The following is a 22,447-nucleotide window of genomic DNA, read 5'->3' on the forward strand; positions in this document are numbered from 1 at the left end:
TAGCAAGCCCACCGTAGCAGGAGTCTCTCAAGGGTAGCTGTGAGACTGGATGTGAGTTGCCGTTGTCATCGACGCAACTCGCCTTGCACCGTCAACTGTACTGTATATGCTGCTCAGCCTGTCTCTACGCCACAGTCCGACCTCAATTAATGGACTGCGAGCTGCATATATACATCTCGGGATGCCGAATGGGAAAAGTACCGTGTGTGTTTCGACGGGTTCCGGCCTGCGCTCGCCCGGAGTCGGAGGCGGACTCGAAAGGTTACGCCGTCCCCGCGGGACCGCCGTCAGGTTCAACTGCTGGCATCTTGGCTCCATGTCAGGGAACCCATCGGCTTCATCGAGATTCGACATCTTCCTTCGATTCGCCATCTACCGTGCCATTGCCTCCTGTTCGACGTTCCTCCCCCACAGCACGCCGCCATCGGAATGTCGCACCAAGTCAGACCCTTCAAGATTGCCGTTCCAGACGCGGCCCTCGAGCGTCTGCGTAGCAAGCTGGCCGCCGCCACATTTCCAGCCGAGGCCGGCTTCTCCGACGACTGGAACGCCGGCGCGCCGCTCCGGGACGTCCAGCGCCTGGCCGAGCACTGGCGGGACGGCTTCGACTGGCGCGCGCACGAGGCACGGCTCAACAAGGCGCTGCCGCAGTTTACGACGCCCATCGCCGTCGACGGCGGCTTCGGCGAGCTCGAGCTTCACTTTGTCCATCGGAGGAGCAGTCGCGAGGACAGCATCCCGCTTTTGTTCTGCCATGGCTGTGAGTCTCCTTCTCTGTATGGCCTCCCGAAGATAGTCCAGGGCCCGGCTTGACGAGCGGGTGACGAAAACAGGGCCGGGAAGCTTTCTCGAAGTCATCAAGATCCTCCCGCTGCTCGCCGAGCCCAAGGACGGCGGCCCCTCGTTCCATGTCGTCGCTCCGTCGCTGCCCAACTTTGGGTTCTCCGAGGCCGTCACCAAGAGGGGCTTCGGCCTCGCGCAGTACGCAGAGTGCCTCCACAGGCTCATGTTGAAGCTGGGTTACCATCAGTACGGTGAGTCTGCACTACACAGCCTCTTCTCCTTCGGACCAAGTCTCACTCCCCGCCCCCTTCTTCTTCTGCCTCACAGTCACGCAAGGGGGCGACTTTGGCTTTTTCATCACCCGCATGATCGGGCTGCGGTACCCCGAGCACTGCCTCGCCTCGCACGTCAACATGCTCGTCGTCAGGCCGTCCCTCCCCGGGGCCTTGTGGCTCGGCATCCGGCACGCCCTTGGCTGGACCTCGGCCCTCGAACGTGCCGGTCTGTCTCGCTCGTGGCACCACCTTCTGGAAGGGTCCGGATACTCGGTGCTGCAGGCCACCAAGCCGGCCACCCCGGGCCTCGCCCTGGCCGACTCGCCCGTCGCCCTGCTGGCCTGGGTCTACGAGAAGCTCCATCACTGGACCGACGAGTACCCCTGGACCGACGACGACGCCTTGACCTGGGTCTCCGTCTACCAATTCTCCACCGCCGGCCCGGCCGCGAGCCTGCGCATCTACTACGAGTTAAGCCACGGCTCGCGCGAGCAGATTGGCAAGGTCATTGGCTACGTTCCGAGGGTGCCTCTGGGCATCTCTCGGTTCCCCAAGGACCTCTTGGTGCTGCCCAAGGCCTGGGGGTCGTTGTCGGGTCCCGTCGTCTTCGACGCGGAGCACACCGAGGGCGGCCACTTTGCGGCATATGAGTGCCCGGACGTGCTTGTCGCGGACCTGAGAAGCATGTTTAGCAGCAGAGGCGGTGCGAATGATGTTGCAAGGCGATTTGATGCCGTCTGAAATGGAGGCACATAACATGTCACTGCCGTTTTATTCTCAGCTCGATAACCTCTGCCTGTCCCCCATCAATCTTTCCAACCAACCCTTGAGTTCCCATCCCTCGCCCCGCGACCAGTCTCCCGAGACACCTCAGTCAAGAGCCCAAGGTCGACGGGTGTGGCGTCGTGTCTCAGGAACGCCCTCCCTCGTGTCGCCACCCGACACAGCCGGCCATCCCCCTTGACAAGCCATTCCTCGCTGCCCACCCCAGCCTTCGCGTAGAGCAGCCCGCGCGGATGGTACCTCTTCTTGATGCGCAGCAGCGCCGGGTAATTGTCCCCGAAAAACGCCTCCTGGAAGTCGGCCTCGTTCATGTAGGCCCCGGCCCCGGGCGTGGCTGCCTCGATGGCGGGCTGCAGCTCGCGCGTGATGCAGTCCTGCTCGGCGGCCATGAGCTCGTAGGGCTTGTCGAAGTTCCAGGGCAGGGTGATGATGGCTAGCGCGATTGCGCTGCGCCACTGCGGCAGTACGGCGTTGGTCGTGGCCGGCGGGCCGAAGCGAGACACGTCGAGGCCGACGCCGACCACCGTCGCCTGCATCCCGACCAGCCTGCGCGCCGCGGGCGAGAAGCCAGCGAGGGCGGGTCGGGGGATCAGGCGCCCACCGTATAGCGAAATGCCGACCCCGATGTTGCCGCGGGGGGGCGGGCCAAAGTAATGGCTCAAGTGGTCGTGGTAGCAGGAAAACTCCGTGAATTCCGCCTTGATCGGGAGCCCGACGGTGGCGACGACTTCCAGGAAGGGCTGCAGGACCAGCCTTGCTTGGGGCTTTGTCATGTTGTACGCCGTCATGCCGAGGCCCTCGATAAAGTTGCGGCTAAACCTATACATGATCATGACTCCGGCGTCAACCATGGCGGGCAGGGCGGCGTGGAAGGCGTCTACGGCTCCGAGGAGCCTCTCCTCCTCTCCCGGGCGAATCGTGAGCTGAAAAGACGCACCGCTCACCACGGCATCCGGGTGCGCCTTGACAGTCGCCGACACAACGACACCGTAGTTGCCCCCGCCGCCTCCGCTCAGGGCCCAGAAGAGGTCTCGCTGCGCCGACGGGGATGCCGTGACAAGACGGCCCGAAGGCGTCACGACGTCAAAAGACAAGGCATTGTCGGCCGCCAAGCCGTACACGGTACTAAGGGGCGAGTGGCCACCGCCCTGGGTATAGCCTCCGGCAAGCCCAACGCTCGGGCACGAGCCCGTCACCACGACGAGCCCGGCGTTGCGGGCGGCCTCGAGAGCCTCGAAGCCCTGCACGCCGGCGCCGACCTTTAGGGCCTTGCCGACGTAGCGCTCGTCGGCCCAGTCCAGGACCTGGATGGCCTTGAGGTGATGGGTCCAGACGGCGAGGGCCCCGGCGCCCGTCGAGCGGCCGAGGTAGTCGTGGCCCGTGTTGCGGATGACGAAGCGGATGTTGTGCTCGGCGGCAAACCCGAGGGCGGCGATGATGGCGTCAGGCCCCCTGGCGTCGACGGCATACCGCACGTAGTTGCCCAGGACGCAGGGCTCGCTCCGGGCCCGAAAGGGGTCGCAGGTGCGGTTGGCAAACAGGGGCGACATGACCGATGACGACGACTTCATGCTTCATAGCGGCGACTGCATCAGCTCCAGACGGTGGCATCGTCTCGAGTCATCAGTAAGCCAGCAGGCAACTCACTGGATCTCCTGGTGATGCCTCTGCCGGCGAAGCGCGGAGCATGCACGCGCGTCGTAGTTGGGGACATGGCAGGGCGAGGCCAGCGGCACCGTGGCAATGAGCCGGCCCCCGACCGTCTCGTTGAGCCTCGCCCAGTCGCCCGGGCGCGGCCAGCAGCTGTCTCCGGGGAAGCACTTGCAGTCGCTGCCTTGGACATTCGCGAGGACGGGGATGGCGATGGTCAACACCAGAGACGAGGCGGCGACGAGAGAGCAGTGCATCGAGGCGAGTCTCGACGGTTTTTGTTGCACCAGTAATCCAGACGATATGGACGATTCACTCGTCAATCTGTCCTCGAAGCTTTATATTCAACAAGATGGCTAGAGGCTTCTCGGGCGATATCAAACTGCCGAGGTATGCGATCAACGTCGGCACCTGACTGGATTCTTGATATGCCGTGCTCGGCATCGAGCTCCATCCACGGAATCCCAGAATCGGAGCGGTTCAAGGGCGTCTTCAAGTTCCCCCCATCCAACAGCCAATTCCGCAGTGCTACGCGAATTCTTTGGCCTGATGGGCTTGCGCGTGTTGGCGGCTTGCAACAAGCTGTCTGTCGCACCGCGTCTCCGAGGATCCATCCCCGATGCGGACTGGCTGTCAGACGACGCTCTGTATCCGCCGTCCACGCTGTTCTCCGTCGTCAATGCTGACTTTGGGCGCTGTTGCTGGTGGTGTGGGCATACGTGAGCTTGCCCAAGATGCCTCTATATACTCCGTGCCCGTCAGCGGGCGATGTGGTGCAGTCATCATACAGTCAAATGACGCCAGTCCATGAACTCGCAAAGACCTCTCACCAAGAGATTCGGCCATCCCCTACACGAGTCGCTCTATCGCACGCTCCTCGAACGATTGTCTAACCTCGCTCTCCACCAGCATCAGCTTCTGCGTCAAGGTCCCGTCGTACGGAGGAGACTTGACGATGGCCGAGACAAAGGGCCCCTGGTCGCCACCGGCGCATGCGTGCAGGTCGAGGCGAATCTGGGTCAGCAAGTCACTGACGCTATCGTCAGGCTGTAGTCCGGCGGCGTTCATCTCGCGCAGCACACCGAGCGCACCGTGGGCGTCGCCGAAGCGGTACCAGTACATACGGGCGAGGCGTGCGTAAAAGGGCGTCGAGACCCCCAGCACGTAGGAGAGGAGGCCGAGCTCCTTGATGCGGGGGAGGATCTGGTAGGCAAAGGGCGAGGAGCGAGTAAAGGAGCGGTCGAAGTACGTCAGCGCCAGGTTGAGGAAGTAGGGGTAGAGGGGGCCGTGGATGTCCATGCTTCGCGTCTTGTCGTCTGCAGGGACATCCTCGCCAAGGGGCTCCGTCGATTCCAATATCCTGTCCTTGGCCGACCTTTTCCCGCCGCGCTTCGCCGGTGACTTTGCTTTGCTGCTCCGCAAGATTCCGAGTTCCTTGGGCAGGGAAAATATCTCGGCCTCCATGAGGTGCCACAGCGCGACGTCGGTTTCGCAGGCCTTGATGAGGGTGATGATTCTGCTGCGCTCCTCTTTCCTCGCCCCGTCATACCTAGCGCGCTCCTTTCTCTTCTCCGCCTCCTTGTCGTCCAGCTCGCGCGCCTCGCTGTCCCCCGCGACAGGCCCCGGCTCCAGCTCATACAGGCCCAGGGCAACGACGGCAGCCTCGCGCAGAGAGGGCGGGTAGCGAAGCAGAAACTTTTCGCGAAGCTCGGGCATTCGGGCCTGCTCGACGATGGACTGGGCCATGCCGGTTGCGCCGTTGTCGGGACTGGACAGGGCGTCGGGGGCTCTGGCAGGGGAAGCCCGGGTGCGCGAGGCCCATTTCTTGGGCGCGGGCTTGCGGCCCTGTGCGATCTCGTCGAATATGCCCCTGAAAATGGAGGCCTCGGACGGGGTTATGGTGGACTGGGTGCCGGGCTCAATGCCTTGGCGGCCGGGAATGCCCTCGACGCCCCAGACAAAGGGGATCGAGTTGTCCGCCTTGCGCTCCTTGGGGCTCCATGCCGCGGGAGCCAGACGAAAGGATCGGCGGCCGGACCGTGTCGCAGCGACTCGCCCACCCAGCGTGCGGCTCGGAGAGAAGAGGCGCGGGAGCATTGACGGCATGGCATTTATCGGGGATGCGACGCCCCAAAAGCAGAACGTGGAAAAATTGCCCCTTGGAGACGTCACGGGTTTTTCTCGGCACTTAACGCGGGCAGCGCGTGACCTCGCGCCGCTCAGCGCCGCTCACCGGAGCCCCACCTGAGCCATGGCGCGTTAATGGCGCGCCGACAGCTGCCGCCGCAATTGATCATCGTCAACAGCCGTTTTTCCCTTTTTTCCTTTTTTTTCTCCAACCCGCTGCTCTCCTGCCTCTGTCCCGCGTCGCTTCGCACTCTTCACTTTGCTTGATCTCTCTCGCTACATCCACTTTGATCGTCAATTACGTGCACTCCCTCAAGATGCCCGTCAAGAAGGAAGGCGCCGAAATGAGCGCCTTCGAGCGCAAACGGCTCGAAAACATGGCCGCCAACAAGGCCATCCTGACCGACATCTCCGCAACGGCAAAGAAAATAATTCCGGACAAGAAGAAGGCAGCGCCGAAATCCTCCACTCCGAGACGAAAGACTCGCGAGACCGTCAAGCGTGAGCCGGCGCGCGGGGTCCGGATGAGCTCCCGCCTTGCAGGCCTTGAGGCCGATGACGAGGCTCTCAAGCGCAAGCTCGCCGCCGATATAGAAAGAGACGCCGCAGAGTCCAAGGCAAAAAAGGTGCGCGTCGCCCAAGACCTGCTCCTCGGCGACATTGTCGTCGAGGGCAAGAAGTGGGGAAGAGGACTCGACGGCCTCAAGGGCCTCGTCAGGGGCGCTGAGCCCGGAGTGCGAACCTTCACGGACGCCGACGTGAAGGAGACAACGGATAAGGGTCTCAACCACCTGAGAAGACGAATGTGCTCCCTGAATCTATACGAGCACTGGTTACCGAACCGTAGGTGTCCTCTACCCTTCCCTTGCGCCATGAATCGTACTGACCGTGGCGCATACAGAAATCAAGATCACCCCGCAGCGCGTCTATTCCCTTGGTTTCCATCCTTCAGAGGATAAACCGATTGTTTTTGCCGGCGACAAGGAGGGCGCAGTGGGCGTCTTTGACGGTTCGCAGACTTTCCCCGAGGCTGATGACGACGAGGAGGCGGCGCATCAACCAGACCCCGTCATCTCGGCGTTCAAAACGCACGCAAGAACGATAACCTCGTTCGTCTTTTCCCCAACTGACCCCAATGCGGTCTATACCTCCTCCTACGACTCGTCGATACGAAAAATGGACTTGGAAAAAGGCGTCTCTGTCCAGGTATTTGCGCCCGCCGATGACAGCGACGAAATGCTGCTCTCGTCCATGGACATGGCCACGGCCGAGCCCAGCGTACTCTACTACTCGACATTGGACGGTGGGCTTGGACGACACGACATTAGAGCGCCATCGAAGGAGGAGGTGTGGATGCTCTCGGAACATAAAATAGGGGGGTTCTCTTTACATCCTCTCCGCCCCCATCTCGTTGCGACCGCCTCCCTGGACCGGACCATGAAGATCTGGGACCTGCGCAAAATGATGGGCACCGGCGCCGAGCGGCACCCAGCACTGTTGGGCGAGCACGAGTCGCGGCTCTCTGTTTCGCACGCATCGTGGAGTGCCGGAGGCCACGTTGCCACGTCGTCGTACGACGACACAATCAAAATCTACAACTTTGCCGATTCAATTCACTGGAAACCGGGGCAAGACATCGGCCCGCAGGCCATGGAGCCGGCGCACAAAATTCCGCACAATAACCAGACTGGCCGATGGGTTACTATTCTGAAGCCACAGTGGCAAAAACGGCCACAGGATGGCATTCAAAAATTCGCCATCGCCAACATGAATAGATTCGTTGACGTCTTTGCCTCAGATGGCAGTCAATTGGCGCAGCTAGACGGCGAGGGAATCACGGCCGTGCCCGCCGTCACGCATTTCCACCCGACCATGGACTGGGTGGCCGGCGGCAACGGCAGCGGCAAGCTATGCTTGTGGACATGAAGGACGCTGGTTTCAACACATACTGTATGATGCGAGGGTAGAGAGGTGAGGGCGGGTCTACTGGCGGACTCGGGGAGCACAGTTATGTTTGCTGAGACGGCAAGTTGTTTGCTAGAGGCATGTCCAGGTTGCTGTGCGCGGAGGAAACATGAAGGCGAGCTCCTGGCGCTTCTGAATATTTTCTAGGATCTTCATATTCGCCGGATGGCGCTCAATACCAGACGTGGACCGGCTTTCCACGACAACAGACAAAACCATGGCAATGCTGAGCGCAGTGAGAAAGATATGCTCCTATAAGGCAACATGATGGAAGCTAGTGCAAGCACATCTGAACCGGAAACAAGACTCGAATCAAGACAGCTACCGCGTGCGTGATGGGTTTACAGCGGCCAAGATTCAAAGCCGGGCATTTGAAAAGAAGGGACGAAGGTCCTCGTCGACAGCCCCAACGATGCTCATCTACTGCGGCGGCCGCGCAATGAGCACATCGGCACCGTCGCCCTCGAGGACAAAGTCGCCATCCGCAAACGGCACCACAACCGTCGCCCCCTTGCTCAGCGCAAGCCCCCCATCATCACCACCGCCGTCATGACGCGCATCCACGGCCAACGACACGGCGCCGCCGAGGACAATGACGACGGCAAACCCGCGGCGGCAGCGCTGCTGGGCCCCTGCGACGACGCGGCGCCGCTCGAGCTCGAAATACTCGCGCGACGCATCGACGACGACGCTGCTGCCGTCCGACGACGACGTTGATGCTTGGCTGTCTTTGACCAGCTCCATAATCTGCTCCCTCGTCCGCGCGCGCGTCTCAACCGCCGTCAGGGCAACGTCAAAGCCCAGCCCCAGGTGTCCCTCTTTGCGCCCATTGATGCGGAAGCCCTTCCACTCGCACAGCACCGACATGTCCTCGGGCTCCTGCACTTCGACCACCATGACGCCTTCGCCCAGGCAGTGCAGCACGCCCGGCGGCACGTAGACGCTTTGATGCGGCACCACGTCCACCTTGTGCATGCGCGCCAGCAGCGCCTCGCCGTCGCCGTCGCCGTCGAGCACCAGCCGGCGCAGCTCCCCGGCCCCGTCGAACCCGTCCCGCAGGCCCAGCCACACGCTGCCCGGCGTCAGCACGTACCACGCCTCGGCCTTGCCGTGCCGCGCCGCGAGGTGCCGTGCCGCCCAGTCGACGTGCGGGTGCGCGTGGACCGGCAGCCGCTGGCCCGCGTCGAGCAGCTTGACCAGCAGCTTGGTGTCGCCGCCGCCGCCGTGCTTGGCCACGTGCGCCGGCCCCAGCCACCGCTCCGGCTCCGAGGCCACCGCGTCGCGCAGCAGGCGGCCGTCCGGCAGCTTGCTGAGCCCGACGCCCTCGGACCCGCGGCAGCACGTCGTCGACGCGACCCAGTCCTCAGGCTGGTATGATGCGCAGGAGGCGGCGCCGCGCAGGGTCGAGATGCGCGCTCCGCCGGCGTAGAAGCCGTCCGGGGGCTGATTCGCGTGGAGAAGGATGGGGGCCATGCTGTATGGGCGGGAGCGGTGAAGCTGCGATTTATCTTGTCCCGAGTAAACGCTGGTGAATCACTATGATTTGGTGAGCAGTTGATGCGGACGCAGAGAAATGGGCCTCGGCCTCGTCACAAGTGCAGCTAACTTGTGCACGTCAGTATGACTTCATACACTCCAAATCTTATTCGGTAGCAAGCGCGTCATGCCCGTGGGTCCGCAGGATGAGGCAATGCTCTACCCATCAGCCCATCTACATATAGTCCATTACGAGACCTTGCCGAGGAGCATTCATACCAGCATGATCAAACCACGGCACTGAGGGTAGATGATGCCGAGATTGCCCTCTCGCGACGCCCTCGATGAGATGCCTCGGCTCGTAGGAAGCGCATCGTCAGTCCATGACCAGCTTCATCCCATTTCCATTCAAGTCATCGTCATGACCCCGGCGCCGGTCCAGTCTCGGCGTCGCCAAACCTGTGCTGCATCTCCATGCCGGAGCTGCCGTATCCACACTTGACGTAAAAGGCCTCCTTGTTCGGGCTGCAATTGAGAATGCTCTTGCTGCAGCCGACCTTGGCGGCCACGGAGTCGAGGGCGCGGAGCATCGCCAGCCCCAGGCCCTTGCCTCGGTGCTGCTCCGAGACGCAAATCTCCTCGACGTGGCCGACGAGGGCGCAGTTTTGGATGCTACAGCCTGGCCATCAGCAACGGGAACGGTAGCCATCTCATCGCATTGGCTACCCACAACTTCTTCTCGACAATGACGGCCCCCGTGCCCACGATACGCCCCTGATGCTCAATCACGGCGTAGTAGTAGGGCCCCTTTCCCTGCGTGTCCATGTCGTCGTAGCGCGCCTCGAGCTGCTCGACGGTGACGTCGCCCATCCAGGTCAGGCCGCCGAGACATTGCACGAAGCCCTTTCCAAAGTCGCTCTTTTCCAAGGGCCGGATGGAGAAGCCGGCTGGGAGCCAGGACACGATCTCGGCAGAAATGAGCGATGCGGGAAACAGGGGGCTCGAGGCGGCCATTGCCGAGATCGTCCGGCGGCTACAGGTCGTTGAGTGAGGCCCTGGCACATGTACAGCAGCTTCAAGGCGTGAGGAAGAGGCCCAACGTTGAAGGGATAGTGCAAGCGCTTGACTCGACAAGCACCAAGCCGCGGGGAAGCTCGGCGTCACCCCGCCGATTATCCCGCTCAACCATCGACAACGAGCAAGTCTTGTTTGGCCTAGGCAATGCGCGCCGATGGCCCGGCAGTCAAGACATGCCACCTCGGTCGGCGGGCAGCGGAACCGCGGCGCAACAGCCACGTGCCCGTCGCACGTTGGGCACCACGGCGCGGCGCGGTAGTGGCCAAGCAAGCCCGACTGGTGGGAAGCACGCCCTCCAGGCCGGGGGTGAGGGCCAAGGCAGTCATTCACGCGCCAAGGGGGTGACTAACGGGTGAGAAGCTTGGAGGGATACCTGCGAGGCCATGCACGAAGTCGTGGACGTGTGTATGTATGAGTGCGGCCGCCAAGCATGGCCCAGGGGCCTGTCGGCGTCGGCGCTCACTGCTGCTGGCGTGTGTCTGTTCACGGGGCAGAGTGCCCTTGGCCGTGTCAGGTGCGTCTGTCGTGTCCTTGCCGGGCAGTATCCCGATCATCCATCCATTCATCCATCCATCCCCATCTCGATCGGCCGCACGGGCAAGCATGGCTGCCCGTGAAACGTCGCCAAGCTGAGCAGCTGGCTGTGGGCGGCGTCAAATGCAGCCGAGGAGCATGGACGGCGCGAAAGGGGGCGATGCAGCAAGTCGAGGTCGGGCTGTACAAAGAGGTCAAACAAAACAGCCCATGTGCTCAGGTGGGGTCGCATCGTCACATGCATCGGCCGACATTCGGAGCGTGATAAATGTCGGTCCGTACAAAGAGCAGAGTACAGAGTACATGCCAGGGACTTGACGCATTGCTTGAAAGGACGAGAGCGATGACGACTCGAGGATGCCCGGCTCTACTGTACAGTAGTAGGATTGATCCATCGCATCTGCTCAAAGCCAAAAGATGACAGCATCCATCTAGCTTGAGCAAGTCCGTCTTGGACAAGGGGTGTGTGTACATACACGGCCTCAGCACCTCATTAGCATACAAGCACTCCGCCAATATCACAGTATTCACCCGGGTTTGGCTCCTCGCCCGCACCTTGCTTCGCCGCGCGGTCCGCCACGGCACTCAGCGCTCGGGGCATCCTCCAGAAATAGATCGTCAAGCTCCGCCGGTGCCACCGCTCAAGCTCTCCAAGAGGCATCTTCCATAGGTCCCTGTTCTTCACGTCGCTGCCCGAGCTGGTTATCCATCCGTTGCGTACCCAGCCGCGAGCCCACTCGGTGACGCCTCAACCACATATTTCGAGTCCGTCGCCAAAGCCAGCGTCGCCAAGCCCCTCGTTGGGCCAGTCACAGAAGCGCAGCGCACCGAGGACGGCTCGTAGCTCAGCCCTATTGCTGGTCTGCGGGCATTTGTCCCCAAACGATCCTCTCTTCGCCAGGCGGCCAGACACAGCACCATGTAAAAACAAACCCCCATCCTGCCTTGAGATTGGCTCCTCCGTTGTCAAGACAGGCCCCGTCGGTATAAATCAACGCCTGCGCCGGGTCGTCGCGGCGGATGAACTGAGCAAGCAGACCATGGCAAGAGCCCTCTGGGAACAGTCCATCTGGAGTGGAAGTCGCCGACGGCGGAGTGAACTTTGTGGTCAAGATGCGTCTTGTGCCTCGTCTGATGGCCCATGCGTTGGCCGGATCCCGTGGTTCCACGAGGATTATCGTGTCTGAGTGATGATTGTGTGCTGGGGGGCTTGCGAGCGTTGGCACGGCGCAAGGACGAGGGACCCCATCGCGCATCAGTCTCGGCCCGGGCTTCATCGCCCAGCAGATCGTAGATCTCCTTGTCCTCGCGTTCAGCCGTGCCTCACCGTCCTCTAGGAGCTTGTCCATGAAGCTGAAGTCGACGCAGCAAGAAGGGCATACCTATATAGCCGTGGGGACAGACTAAGCGACCATCGGGTAGCTCAATCGGCCCAACGCCATCGTCGCCATCAGAGTCAAGGCATGGCCGAGCGGTTGATTGTGCGTGGTTGTGACGGGTGGGGTGTGATGAGAGAGAAATGGCCCGGGTGGAGGGGGCGTTTGCCGAGCTGCTCACGCGAGGCTCTGGGGGACAAGTACGGAGATCCGTACTAATTAATTACCTATCTTCCTAGGCACCTTTAGGTTCTGTGCGGATACTGTACTGCAGATGTTCTTATCGATAAGTCGTTGACCCCTGGAAGGCTGACCATTTCCTGTGGGCGCTGCTGGGAGACGCCCAAAGTATCGGATACGTGCGCACTACAAACTTGACAGACTTCCAGGCTGGTTCTCCGAACAAAGCATGCCCCAGAGACGAACCTCGAGGAGACGTCTGCTGCGCCAACGCCACAATGATGACTTTTTCAAAGTGCCTGCTCGAGGAGAACAAATTCACGATCGGAGTGGAGGTACCGTGATGCAGCCAGTCATTCATTCCTTTATCTAAGCGCACATGAGCAGGGGCCGAAGGGGGACTCGCGGCATCCTTGGAGGTTCCCTCCAAATAGTAAAGTACTCGAAGGCCCAAACAGCGGCCCCCCTGCAGGCTCCAGCCCCGCCAACAAACCAACGCCTTTTCGTTGTCTGTCACTGACAGAGCTGCCGACGACCGAACCTTCGACGCCATCGCGGTCGAGCTGCAACCCTCCGCTCCTCCACATCATCCGCCCTAATTCTTTTACCCCCTCCCTCGAGCCGATTTCTCTTCATCCCTCCGCCGCTCCACACCGCCAAAGCTCCCGCCACTCCGGTAGCCAGCGGCGCTGGAAACTTCGACGCCGACGCAACCTTCGACGCCGACGCCTTGCCAGCCCGGCGCGCAACCTTGTTCGATCCAACTCGCATGGCGTCCCCTCCCCCACCGCCCGGCGGCGATGACGCCCAGCGGCGAGTCACCCGCAAGCTCCAGAAGAGGCGCCACGATGGGTCTCATCAGCCCGTCGAGCTTCCTGAGCCGCTCAGGGACAGCGACAGCGAAGACGAGCCCCCGTCCCACGTCGGCCCTACCCGCCCCGGGCCCTTGTCCGTCAACATGAACCAGAGCATCTTCAGTCTCATTGCCGCCGCCGGCTCTCGCGTCAACTTCAACGAGCGCTTCGACGACGGCAGCAGTGACGACGACGCCAGCCAGCCCCAGGACCTGTCCAAGACCGTCGTTCTCGACCCTTCACCCGGCCGAGACGCTGCCGCCTGCCGTCACAAGAAGAAGCTCTCTGGCCACAGGCTGCTCAAATCCCTCTCCACCTTGCCCAGGCGCAAGACAAAGACCAAGCGCGAGTCGAGTCATTCATCCGCCCCAGTCCCGAGCCCAGACAGCCCAGACGATTCCGACGACGCGTCCCAGCCCTCCGCCGTCACCCTCCAAAAAGGAGACTCTCGCGTCGCCCCGGTCATGAGTCGCATGCTGCAGGCCAGAGCGGAGATGTCGAGCCGTCCCAGCTTCGATCTCGAGCGGCCCTCAGCAGACGTGAGCCGGACCGAGCAGGGCGATGACGCTACCACCCTCGCCAAGCGCCTCAAAGATATTTTCGACTTTGACGAGCCTGAGCAGGTAATCGAAGGTGAACACGCATCCCGTTTCTGGTCCATTTTTTTACTCCGTCACTGACCCATGCCGTCGCAGAGTATCCGTGCTGGTTGTTGCAAAGTGTTTTGCTTCAGGGCTTCCTGTATATTACCGTCAAGCACATATGCTTCTACGCATATCTTCCCAAAAAGGCTGTGAGCATCGCCCTCTCCTCCGACGCCGTCCCGTGCACTAACCTCTCGCAGAACGTCGTTGCGAAATCCGGATACCTCTCAAAGAACGGCAAGCGGAATCCCAAGTACAACCGGTACTGGTTCCGCTTAAAGGGCGATGTGCTATCATACTACCGCGACCCCAGGAATCTCTACTTCCCTCACGGCCAGATCGATCTCAGATTCGGCATCTCGGCCAGTGTCGTCGACCGGGACAAGGACGGCGTTCACTTCTCCGTCGTCACAAGCCATCGGACCTACAATTTCAGGGCAGACAGCACCCCGAGCGCCAAGGAATGGGTCAAGAGCCTCCAGCGCGTCATCTTCCGCAGCCACAACGACGGCGACAGCGTCAAAATATCGCTGCCCATTGAGAATGTCATCGACGTCGAGGAAACGCAGATGATGGATTTTTCCGACACATGCAAGATACGCGTCATAGACAATGACGAGACGTATGCCATTGACGAGGTAAGAATCCTGCCGCCCAAGACTGCAGCCGTCTCCTAATTAACGCATTCAACAGTACTTCTTCTCCTTTTTCACGTTTGGCCGCGAAGCCATCAACGTCCTCAAAATCCTCGTTGAGGATGCATCGTCGTCTGGCAAGCAAACGGCCGGGAGAGCCATCGCCGAAAAACAGAACTTGGGCAACCCCGAGCCGCCGCAGTCGACGGGGATCGCGGGGAGCGCGAGGCCGAGTAATTTCAACGTGGATAACTTCTGCACAACCAAGCTCCCCGAGGCCGTCAAGGCGACGCTCTCTCCCATGTCGCCTCACTCGACCAACCCCAGCCCCCGTGCCAGCCACGAAGTGTCATCCCGAACCAGCCTAGACGCTTTCCGCCAGATGGGGGGCTCGAGCCGCGAAGCCTCCAGCGTCTTGAGAGACATGAGCCCTCGCAGAAGCTTCAGTAGCAGTAGAAGGTCGCTTAGCCGCCGCCCCCTGGACGGCAAGTCGTCGCGGAATGTGATGGAGTCGTCCGACTCGAACCTGCAGTCCTCCACGGACGACCCGAGCTACTCGAATCTGACCGTGTCTGTGACTGATGACCCCTCGGCGAGTCAGATTCTCAGAGGCAGCGAGGTCTTTCAAAGTCCGACCATGCGCCGCTCGCCATCTTCAAGTCAATCCACAGACACCAAGCATCGAGGCTCGAGAGACTCGCAGCAGCAGCCATTGGCGTCTCCGCGACCCGTCCACGCCGCGACAACTGGGGCCATTGGTCAACAACCCGCCCAAGCGAGCATCGATCATCAGCGCCCGTCTACGCCGACCCTGCAGAGCATCACCAAAATGGGATCGTACCCTCTGCAGCGCGCAGGGGCCTTTGCCGACTACCTGAACAAGACCAGCAAGCGCATGAGCTCCCTGCTCGCGACCGAGTCCATGGGCTACGTCGAAAAGGTCTCTGGCATGTGGAAAGGCGGCCACAAGCATTACGACGAGCCCGCCGGCCTGCGCCCCGACGAGGACGAGCTCGAAGAGGACTCGGAGGGCAAGATTCAGACGTCCATGGATCGCTTCCGCGCTCACTTTGCCTTGCCAGAGACGGAGCGGCTCCAGGCGACGTACTTTGGGTACATACTCCGGGTGCTGCCTTTGTATGGCAAGATTTACATCAGCGACCGGTCCTTTTGCTTCCGCAGCCTGCTGCCCGGCACGCGGACCAAGCTGATTCTGCCCCTCAAAGATGTCGAGACGACGCACAAGGAAAAGGGCTTTCGGTTCGGCTACTCGGGCCTCGTGGTTGTTATTCGCGGGCACGAGGAGATCTTCTTCGAGTTTAGCCAGACCGACGTGCGGGACGACTGCGCAGTGACATTGCTGCAAGGCCTGGAGACGAGCCGCTACCTCAGGGAGTCGGGCATCCTCCGGGAAGAGGAGCACGAAGAGGATGTGTCGGCAATCGCCGAGCGAGACGCGTTGAAGTCGGCCAGGCAGAGCGAGTTTCCCGAGCACGACGTGCAGCTGCCGCGCGAGGCGACGGGCTTGCCGAATGCGCCCACCATTCTCTCCGACGATACAGACGGCTCTTTTATCAACTTTAAGCCCCAAAACTCGATGAAAATCACGTGTCTGACCATCGGCTCTCGAGGTGACGTGCAGCCGTATATTGCGCTCTGCAAGGGGCTGCTGGCCGAGGGCCACCGGCCGCGCATCGCCACGCACGCCGAGTTCCAGGGCTGGATCGAGTCACACGGCATTGAATTCGCGCGCGTCGAGGGCGACCCCGGCGAGCTCATGCGCCTGTGCATCGAAAACGGCACCTTTACGCTGGCCTTTCTGCGCGAGGCCAACTCGACCTTTCGCGGCTGGCTGGACGAGCTGCTGGACTCGGCGTACCATGCGTGCGAAGGCTCCGACTTGCTGATCGAGTCGCCGTCGGCCATGGCCGGCATTCACATTGCGGAGAAGCTTGGCATCCCCTACTTTAGGGCCTTCACGATGCCCTGGACAAGGACGAGGGCGTACCCGCACGCCTTCATCATGCCCGAGCACAAGATGGGCGGCGCCTACAACTACATGACGTATGTCATGTTTGACAACATCTTCTGGAGGGCAACCGCCCACCAGGTCAACCGCTGGCGCAACAAGACGCTCGGCCTGCCAAACACGGGCCTCGAGAAGATGCAGCCCAACAAGGTGCCGTTCCTATATAACTTCAGCCCGAGCGTGGTTGCGCCGCCGCTCGACTTTTCCGACTGGATCCGGGTCACCGGCTACTGGTTCCTGGACGAAGGTGGCGAATACGAGCCGCCCAAGGAACTAGACGACTTTATCAAAAAGGCCCGGGCGGACGGCAAGAAGCTGGTGTACGTGGGCTTCGGCTCCATCATCGTCAACAACCCGGCCAAGATGACGCAAGAAGTCATTGACGCCGTGCGCAAGGCCGATGTGCGCTGCATCCTGTCCAAGGGCTGGTCGGACCGCATATCGCCCAAGGACGACCCCTCGAAGCCACGCCCGGACGAGCCTGAGATGCCGCCCGAGATCCATGTCATCAAGTCGGCGCCGCACGACTGGCTGTTTCGGCAGATTGACGCCGCGGCGCACCACGGGGGGTCGGGCACGACAGGGGCGAGCCTGCGAGCCGGCGTGCCGACCGTCATCCGGCCCTTCTTTGGCGACCAGTACTTTTTCGCGAGCCGCGTCGAAGATCTGGGCGTGGGCGTGTGGGTGAAGCGATGGGGAACAAACAGCTTCGGGCGGGCGCTGTGGGAAGTGACGCGCAACGAGCGCATGATCATCAAGGCCCGCGTGCTCGGCGAGCAGATACGTAAGGTATGTGGTTTTGTTGGCGCCGCATTTGTGTGCGTCGGCCCGTCTCTCCCAGAAGCAAGGCGTTGCCTGCTTTTTTCCTCCTATTCAATCACTTGGCGCGACCTGATTGCTGACGGCCCCACAGGAAAAGGGCGTCGAACATGCCATCCAGAGCATCTACCGAGACCTCGAGTACGCCACGAGCCTGGTCAAGTGCAAGGCGGGCAAGAACGCACAGCTCGAAAACGAAGAGGAAGACGACGAGACGGAGGAGAGCTGGACGTTTGTCGGGGTCGACGAGCCCGACCCGGACATGGTGACGAAGAAGCTGAGCGAGGGGCTCGGCGGCGTCGGCATGAGCAGTGGCAAGTCGTTGGGGAGCCAGGCGCTCAAGGGCAATGCGTAAAGGCCGGTCGTGTGATGATGCTCCCCAGGAGAAGGGTTGACTTGTCACTCTCATTTGGTCTAGACTTCTTTCTTTCACTCGCGGCGTTGGGGCTTGGATACCTCCCTACTTACCTGGCTTTTGCTCACCCAGACTGGTGTACACGTGTGAGCATGAAACCCGACACTCATGGGCTCACGATTAGAGATGAAGGGTTCATTTCGGAAAGGACACTCTGTTTGGGATAATGAAACGGCGGAACCGGGGCACATGGAAACAGGCGTGGGTTTGCATACCTTTACTTGCATCATGGCTTACCTTGGCATAGATTACAGGGACATGATAGAAGGGATTGGGCTTGGGGCCCTGGCGATGGCTGGGCGCCGCGATAATAATGTTTAGTCGAACAGGGAATAATAAAAAGGTCTTTTGGCCAGAGCTGATGCTTCACGTTTGTGATATTGCAGTAAGTGAGTGAGTGAGAGCCGGCTCTAGCTGCTGCATCGGAAGAACGTCATTGCAAATGACGGCGGAAGAGGCTTTAGAAGAAGTGAAGCCATGCCAGCATGCGTTCGGAAGAAAAAGTGCTGTTGCTGATGAGGCAGGGAGATAAGAAAGATCCAATGCCGGCCTCGCGCTGCAAGGTTTAGGGTAGGTGATATCCGTCGTGACGCTCGCCGTCTAAGTTACGTAATCTCCAGAGCTCCATCGATGACCGAAGCTCGCAATTGATGCAGCACGACCAGGACAAACAAACGGACGCCCCCAGTTCCCACGAAAGAAGGCACCGCCGTCGCCACGACCAAGCGCCTCCCACACGCACACGCTGCGAAGCCGCGCAATAGGGGAGCGAGCCGCCCGCCGCCGCCGCGTCCTCAGGGAAACCACGCCATCGAAGCCGCCGCCCGATTGAGTTGCCTGCTTTTCTTCCACGCTTGCCCGCCATGGCGCAGGACATGCCGCCCAAGGGCGGGTACGAGCCCGTCCAGTACAAGGTGCGTCAGACGCGCGGGGGGACACATTATATGCAGCCCGTCTTGTCGTTGGGGTGGTGTGGTCTTGGGAGGGCATCGTCGTCTGCCGGTGCTGCGCAGGGAGAGGGGCGGAAACGGGGAGTGAGAGCTGACGCGGGCATCGAACTCGACAGCGAAACCTGCCCGCGAGGGGCTTCCGCCCGGGCGTCTTGCTGCTGGGCATGGGCGCCGTCATGGGCTACGGGTGGTATAAGCTCATCCACGGCATCCGCGAAGCAAAGTACGCCCTCCCTCCCTCCCGTCGAGAGTATTTTCTTTCTCCATACACGGCAAGAGACCTTTGTCTTCTCCAGATGGACGGGAAAGAAGGGGAACAAACAAGGAGTCAAAAGACACAGATGGCAAATGAACTAACGCCAGCCGCGACGCAGCGAACTCGCCCGCGAAAAGATGTGGGCGCGCATCCACCTCATCCCCCTCCTGCAGGCCGAGGAGGACCGCGACCAGGTGCGGCGGTACTGGGCCGACCAGAAGCGCGAAAAGGAGCTGCTGGGCGAGAACGTCAAGGTCTACCACTCGGACAGGTACCTCTCTCTCTCTCCCCTTTACTTCCTCACGCATACTCCCCCCTCCGCTCCGCTTTCTCCCTCTGAATGCCCCCCTTGTCTCGCCCCCCCCGCTGATCTTCCTCGCCCAGGTTCGTCCGGCCGACGTTTGCCACGGTGCCTCCGCCGACGACAAAGTAACCGCCACTCGGAGAGCGCGCGCCGCTTCCGTCGACGAGGCAAAGGGAGGGGGCGAGGAGGGCAAGGCAATCGCCCATCTGTATGGCTGCCTCTGCGTCTGTCTGCGTCGGCATGTGTGTATATATATATGTGGCTTGGCGTGTCAAGACTGCGCTTGGCACTTGTCCGCCATCAGAGAGGAGGAAATAGAAACGTCGGTTGTGGAAGAATCGAGAAAACCGTCATTTCGTCCTTTCCCCCTTGAGTTCTCTCCCTTCCCCTCCCTCGGCTTGTCTGCTCTTCTGTAGTATGCCTGCCCCAACATGGCACCCCGCAAGAGCAGCTGACATGGGAAAAGACAAGCAGGGAATCCAGCCAGAACCTTCCTCAAATCATTGTCGTTCAAGACGCGCAGGCACGCGCGGGAGAGGGGGGTATATACACTTGAACTTGACTGCTTCAATGCCTACATGCCCAGGTCCGACGAGACACCGCAACGCAACGCACCGCGCGGCAAAAACAAGCCTTCAAAATAGGAAAAAAACTCCCCCAAATCGGTCTCGCTATGTACGCCAGAGAAGAGAGGAGGTAAAAGGCCGGCTCTCCTCGCCGTGCCAGTCTCTCCCCTCACGCCTCGGCCGCCTCCAGCTCTGCCAGCAGCTCCCGTTCCAGCGCGTCGTCGTCAAAGTCGGCATTGGTGTCGAAGCTGACCGTCGGCGCTGGATTCGCCCCCCTGCCCAGCGGCTGCTCATCCCCTTCCCCCGCCCTGCCACCGCCGCCGTTGGGGGTCAAGACCGACCTCAAAGCCGAGGTGCCCCGGTTGCGCGACAGGCGCTGCTTCTTGGCCATGACGCTCTCGTCCGCCTCGCCCGACGGCCCGTCCCCGTCCGACTCGTCTTCTGTGCGCTTCTTGCGCTTGGCGCTCTTCCTCCCTCTTGATGTTGACATCGTTGAGCTGCTTTCCGTTCCGTCGCTCTCCGTACCGTCTTCTGCCTCGGCTGCGCTCTCGCCGCCGGCACTCTTGCCGTCCTCGCGGGCCCCAGACTCATCATCGTTGTCGTCGTCTTCGTCTTCGTCGTCGCCCAGAAAGTCTTCCAGGTCCTTGTCCGCCGTGGCCCAGTCAAAGTCCTTGAGGTCTCGGGCGTCCGTGTCGCCGCTGTTTTCGGTTCCCGACGCCACCTCTGCTGTGTCGTCTGATCGCTCGCGGTCCGCATCGAGAATGTCTAGGTAGTATGGCCGCTCGTCCAGCCGCCGCCACTGGCTGAGGCAGTCGGTGAGCCAGTTCTGGTTGACAATCTTGACGCTGGCAATCTTGGCCGCCTGCTGCACCTTTTTGGTGCGAGGCCGCGTCGTAGACACCACCAGGTGGGTGACGCGCCTCGACACGCTGTCCAGCACCTGGGCGCCAAAGCTCTGCGCATGCATCCCAATCTCAGACTCCTCCACCTTTGCGCCCAGCGGTACGAGCCCGGATAGCACAATGACGAGGCCCGACAGGACATTCGACTTGAGCTCGTCCAAGATGTCGCCCACGTCCGGCACCATGGACAGGTCGACGCCGTCGTCGACTGTCGACCTCCGGCGGCTCTTGGTGCTCCCCGGCGGGTGCGTGGGCTCCGCCTGTCTCCTTTCATCGCGCCTCCGGTCGTACGTCTCGTAAAAGGACGCGTGGAGGTCCGTCAGGTGATCCTGCAGAGCGCTGAGCTCCTCGTCCTCGTCGCTGAGCAGGTGTTGCCGTGTGTGGCTGGGCATCGCCGAATCGCCCGTTTCCGAGCCCTGGGCCGAAAGCTCGTCGGCGCGGTCGAGCTCCTCTTGCATGTGCAGCAACGGCCGATCCGTCAACTGCTTCTCCAGCGTCTTCTCCTGCTCCTCGGCCTGGACCTTAAGGCTGACGCCGTTGTCGGCGCTGCCCATCCTGGCAATCTCATCGAGTGGCGATGCCTTGGGCGCCTCCTTGTCTTGCTTTTCCGGCGCCGGTGCTTCGGGGGTCGCGGGGGAGCCGTTGGACTGCGGGGGCGCGGGCAACAGGTCGGTGCGCTTAGGCAGGAAGCTCGAGTTGATGTCGCCGATACCCTTGAAAAAGTCGTAGGGTACCACCTTGATGAGGTTGGGCCGGTTCCGGGGCCAGACGTCGGAGCGGTCGTCGATGATGACGACCATGTTTGTGCTGACGGGGAAGAGGCGCTGCAGGCTCTTTGAGGTGATGCTGCCGTTTTCGTCGCGGCTGATGACGCGGTTGCCAAAGAGCTTGCGGTCCGGGTCGACGATGCGCGCAATGTTGAGGGCGTAGGCGCGGGTGCCCATGGTGTAGACATGCAGCTCGTACATCTTAGCCACCTCGTCAAGAAAGTCGCGGAGGCCCGGGCGAAGCTTGATGTAGTATGTACAGCCGCTGGCAAGGCCGCGGGGCCCGTCGTCGTTGAGCTGGAAGCTCTTGACGTCCTTGACGGCGTCGTGGTTGGGATTGGACGGGTCTCGCTGCCACTCGCCGACGGTGGGCTCGATGCAGGCGTGGATGATGGTCTGATCGAGGTCGACGACGAGGCTGAGCTTGCGCTGGCGCAGCAGGCGCTTCTGAGTGTCGTGCTCGGCCTTCATGGCGACGCTCTCGCTGACCATGAGACCCGTCTGGTCGTGCGTCATGTTGATCATGGCGCGGTCAGTGTCCTTTTCCTCGCTGGCCCAGTTGACCTCGGTCATGTCGGCGCCGCACAGGCTGCAAAGGCCCTGAATCTGGACCTCGTGGCCGCAGGCCTCCTCGACGGCCATGCAGGGGGTGTCCGCGCTGATGACCATGCCCTCGCCGATGCGCCATTCCTTGAGCTTGCCCTCGGCGGGGCTGTCAAACTCCGTGTAGGTGGTCTCGTCGGTCCACGAGTCGTCGCCGACCTTGCGTCGCCAGGTGAATTTATACTCAATGATGTTTTCCTGCTTCTTGATGGAGTCGCCGGGGGACTTGAGGAGCTTTGTGATGGTGATGGGGTAGTGCAGGCGGGAGCCCAGAGATACGACTTTTTCGAACATGATGGGCAGGCGACGTGAAGCTTGACCGCCCTGATCGGACTTTGTTGAGGGTGCGAGCGTTAGCGACGCGATCCGACTCGGGCCACGCAGCAGCCGAAGGCGTCACCTGTCTGGGATTGTTGAGGCACACAGAAGAGTGGCAGAAAAGGCGACGCACCTGCTGGGCTTTGCCCGGTCTCGATG

The 22,447-nt window shown here is 61.4% G+C and overlaps 9 protein-coding genes across 9 annotated transcripts; 4 read left to right on the plus strand and 5 right to left on the minus strand.

The window, feature by feature from the left end:
• Positions 1 to 429: 429 nt before the first annotated feature.
• On the plus strand, positions 430 to 1,799 carry HRG_08323 (alpha/beta hydrolase fold domain-containing protein; the record flags this gene model as incomplete). Its single annotated transcript, XM_044866794.1, has 3 exons — positions 430 to 760; positions 834 to 1,034; positions 1,111 to 1,799. 3 exons carry the CDS (start codon positions 430 to 432, stop codon positions 1,797 to 1,799), a joined length of 1,221 nt encoding a protein of 406 aa, XP_044717681.1.
• A 65-nt stretch (positions 1,800 to 1,864) lies between these two features.
• Positions 1,865 to 3,748, minus strand: HRG_08324 (FAD binding domain-containing protein; the record flags this gene model as incomplete). The annotated part of the gene is made up of 2 exons (XM_044866795.1): positions 1,865 to 3,413; positions 3,489 to 3,748. 2 exons carry the CDS (start codon positions 3,746 to 3,748, stop codon positions 1,865 to 1,867), a joined length of 1,809 nt encoding a protein of 602 aa, XP_044717682.1.
• A 592-nt stretch (positions 3,749 to 4,340) lies between these two features.
• Positions 4,341 to 5,597, minus strand: HRG_08325 (uncharacterized protein; the record flags this gene model as incomplete). Its single annotated transcript, XM_044866796.1, has 1 exon — positions 4,341 to 5,597. The coding sequence occupies one exon, from the start codon at positions 5,595 to 5,597 to the stop codon at positions 4,341 to 4,343; it is 1,257 nt and encodes a 418-aa protein (XP_044717683.1).
• Positions 5,598 to 5,935: 338 nt separating this feature from the next.
• Positions 5,936 to 7,544, plus strand: HRG_08326 (DNA damage-binding protein CMR1; the record flags this gene model as incomplete). Its single annotated transcript, XM_044866797.1, has 3 exons — positions 5,936 to 6,461; positions 6,520 to 6,921; positions 6,994 to 7,544. The coding sequence occupies 3 exons, from the start codon at positions 5,936 to 5,938 to the stop codon at positions 7,542 to 7,544; spliced, it is 1,479 nt and encodes a 492-aa protein (XP_044717684.1).
• Positions 7,545 to 8,003: 459 nt separating this feature from the next.
• On the minus strand, positions 8,004 to 9,056 carry HRG_08327 (mannose-6-phosphate isomerase; the record flags this gene model as incomplete). Its single annotated transcript, XM_044866798.1, has 1 exon — positions 8,004 to 9,056. The coding sequence occupies one exon, from the start codon at positions 9,054 to 9,056 to the stop codon at positions 8,004 to 8,006; it is 1,053 nt and encodes a 350-aa protein (XP_044717685.1).
• Positions 9,057 to 9,478: 422 nt separating this feature from the next.
• On the minus strand, positions 9,479 to 10,073 carry HRG_08328 (acetyltransferase (GNAT) family domain-containing protein; the record flags this gene model as incomplete). The annotated part of the gene is made up of 2 exons (XM_044866799.1): positions 9,479 to 9,731; positions 9,790 to 10,073. 2 exons carry the CDS (start codon positions 10,071 to 10,073, stop codon positions 9,479 to 9,481), a joined length of 537 nt encoding a protein of 178 aa, XP_044717686.1.
• A 2,922-nt stretch (positions 10,074 to 12,995) lies between these two features.
• On the plus strand, positions 12,996 to 17,562 carry HRG_08329 (GRAM domain-containing protein; the record flags this gene model as incomplete). The annotated part of the gene is made up of 6 exons (XM_044866800.1): positions 12,996 to 13,039; positions 13,115 to 13,713; positions 13,776 to 13,873; positions 13,925 to 14,362; positions 14,418 to 17,177; positions 17,302 to 17,562. 6 exons carry the CDS (start codon positions 12,996 to 12,998, stop codon positions 17,560 to 17,562), a joined length of 4,200 nt encoding a protein of 1,399 aa, XP_044717687.1.
• A 923-nt stretch (positions 17,563 to 18,485) lies between these two features.
• On the plus strand, positions 18,486 to 19,261 carry HRG_08330 (GRIM-19 protein; the record flags this gene model as incomplete). Its single annotated transcript, XM_044866801.1, has 4 exons — positions 18,486 to 18,536; positions 18,689 to 18,795; positions 18,947 to 19,099; positions 19,213 to 19,261. 4 exons carry the CDS (start codon positions 18,486 to 18,488, stop codon positions 19,259 to 19,261), a joined length of 360 nt encoding a protein of 119 aa, XP_044717688.1.
• Positions 19,262 to 19,867: 606 nt separating this feature from the next.
• Positions 19,868 to 22,264, minus strand: HRG_08331 (NLI interacting factor-like phosphatase domain-containing protein; the record flags this gene model as incomplete). Its single annotated transcript, XM_044866802.1, has 3 exons — positions 19,868 to 20,172; positions 20,224 to 20,834; positions 20,892 to 22,264. 3 exons carry the CDS (start codon positions 22,262 to 22,264, stop codon positions 19,868 to 19,870), a joined length of 2,289 nt encoding a protein of 762 aa, XP_044717689.1.
• Between the last annotated feature and the right edge of the window lie 183 nt (positions 22,265 to 22,447).

The sequence above is a fragment of the Hirsutella rhossiliensis genome (assembly GCF_020360975.1).
Source record: "Hirsutella rhossiliensis strain HR02 chromosome Unknown scaffold00010, whole genome shotgun sequence".
In the NCBI taxonomy this organism is placed as follows: domain Eukaryota; kingdom Fungi; phylum Ascomycota; class Sordariomycetes; order Hypocreales; family Ophiocordycipitaceae; genus Hirsutella; species Hirsutella rhossiliensis.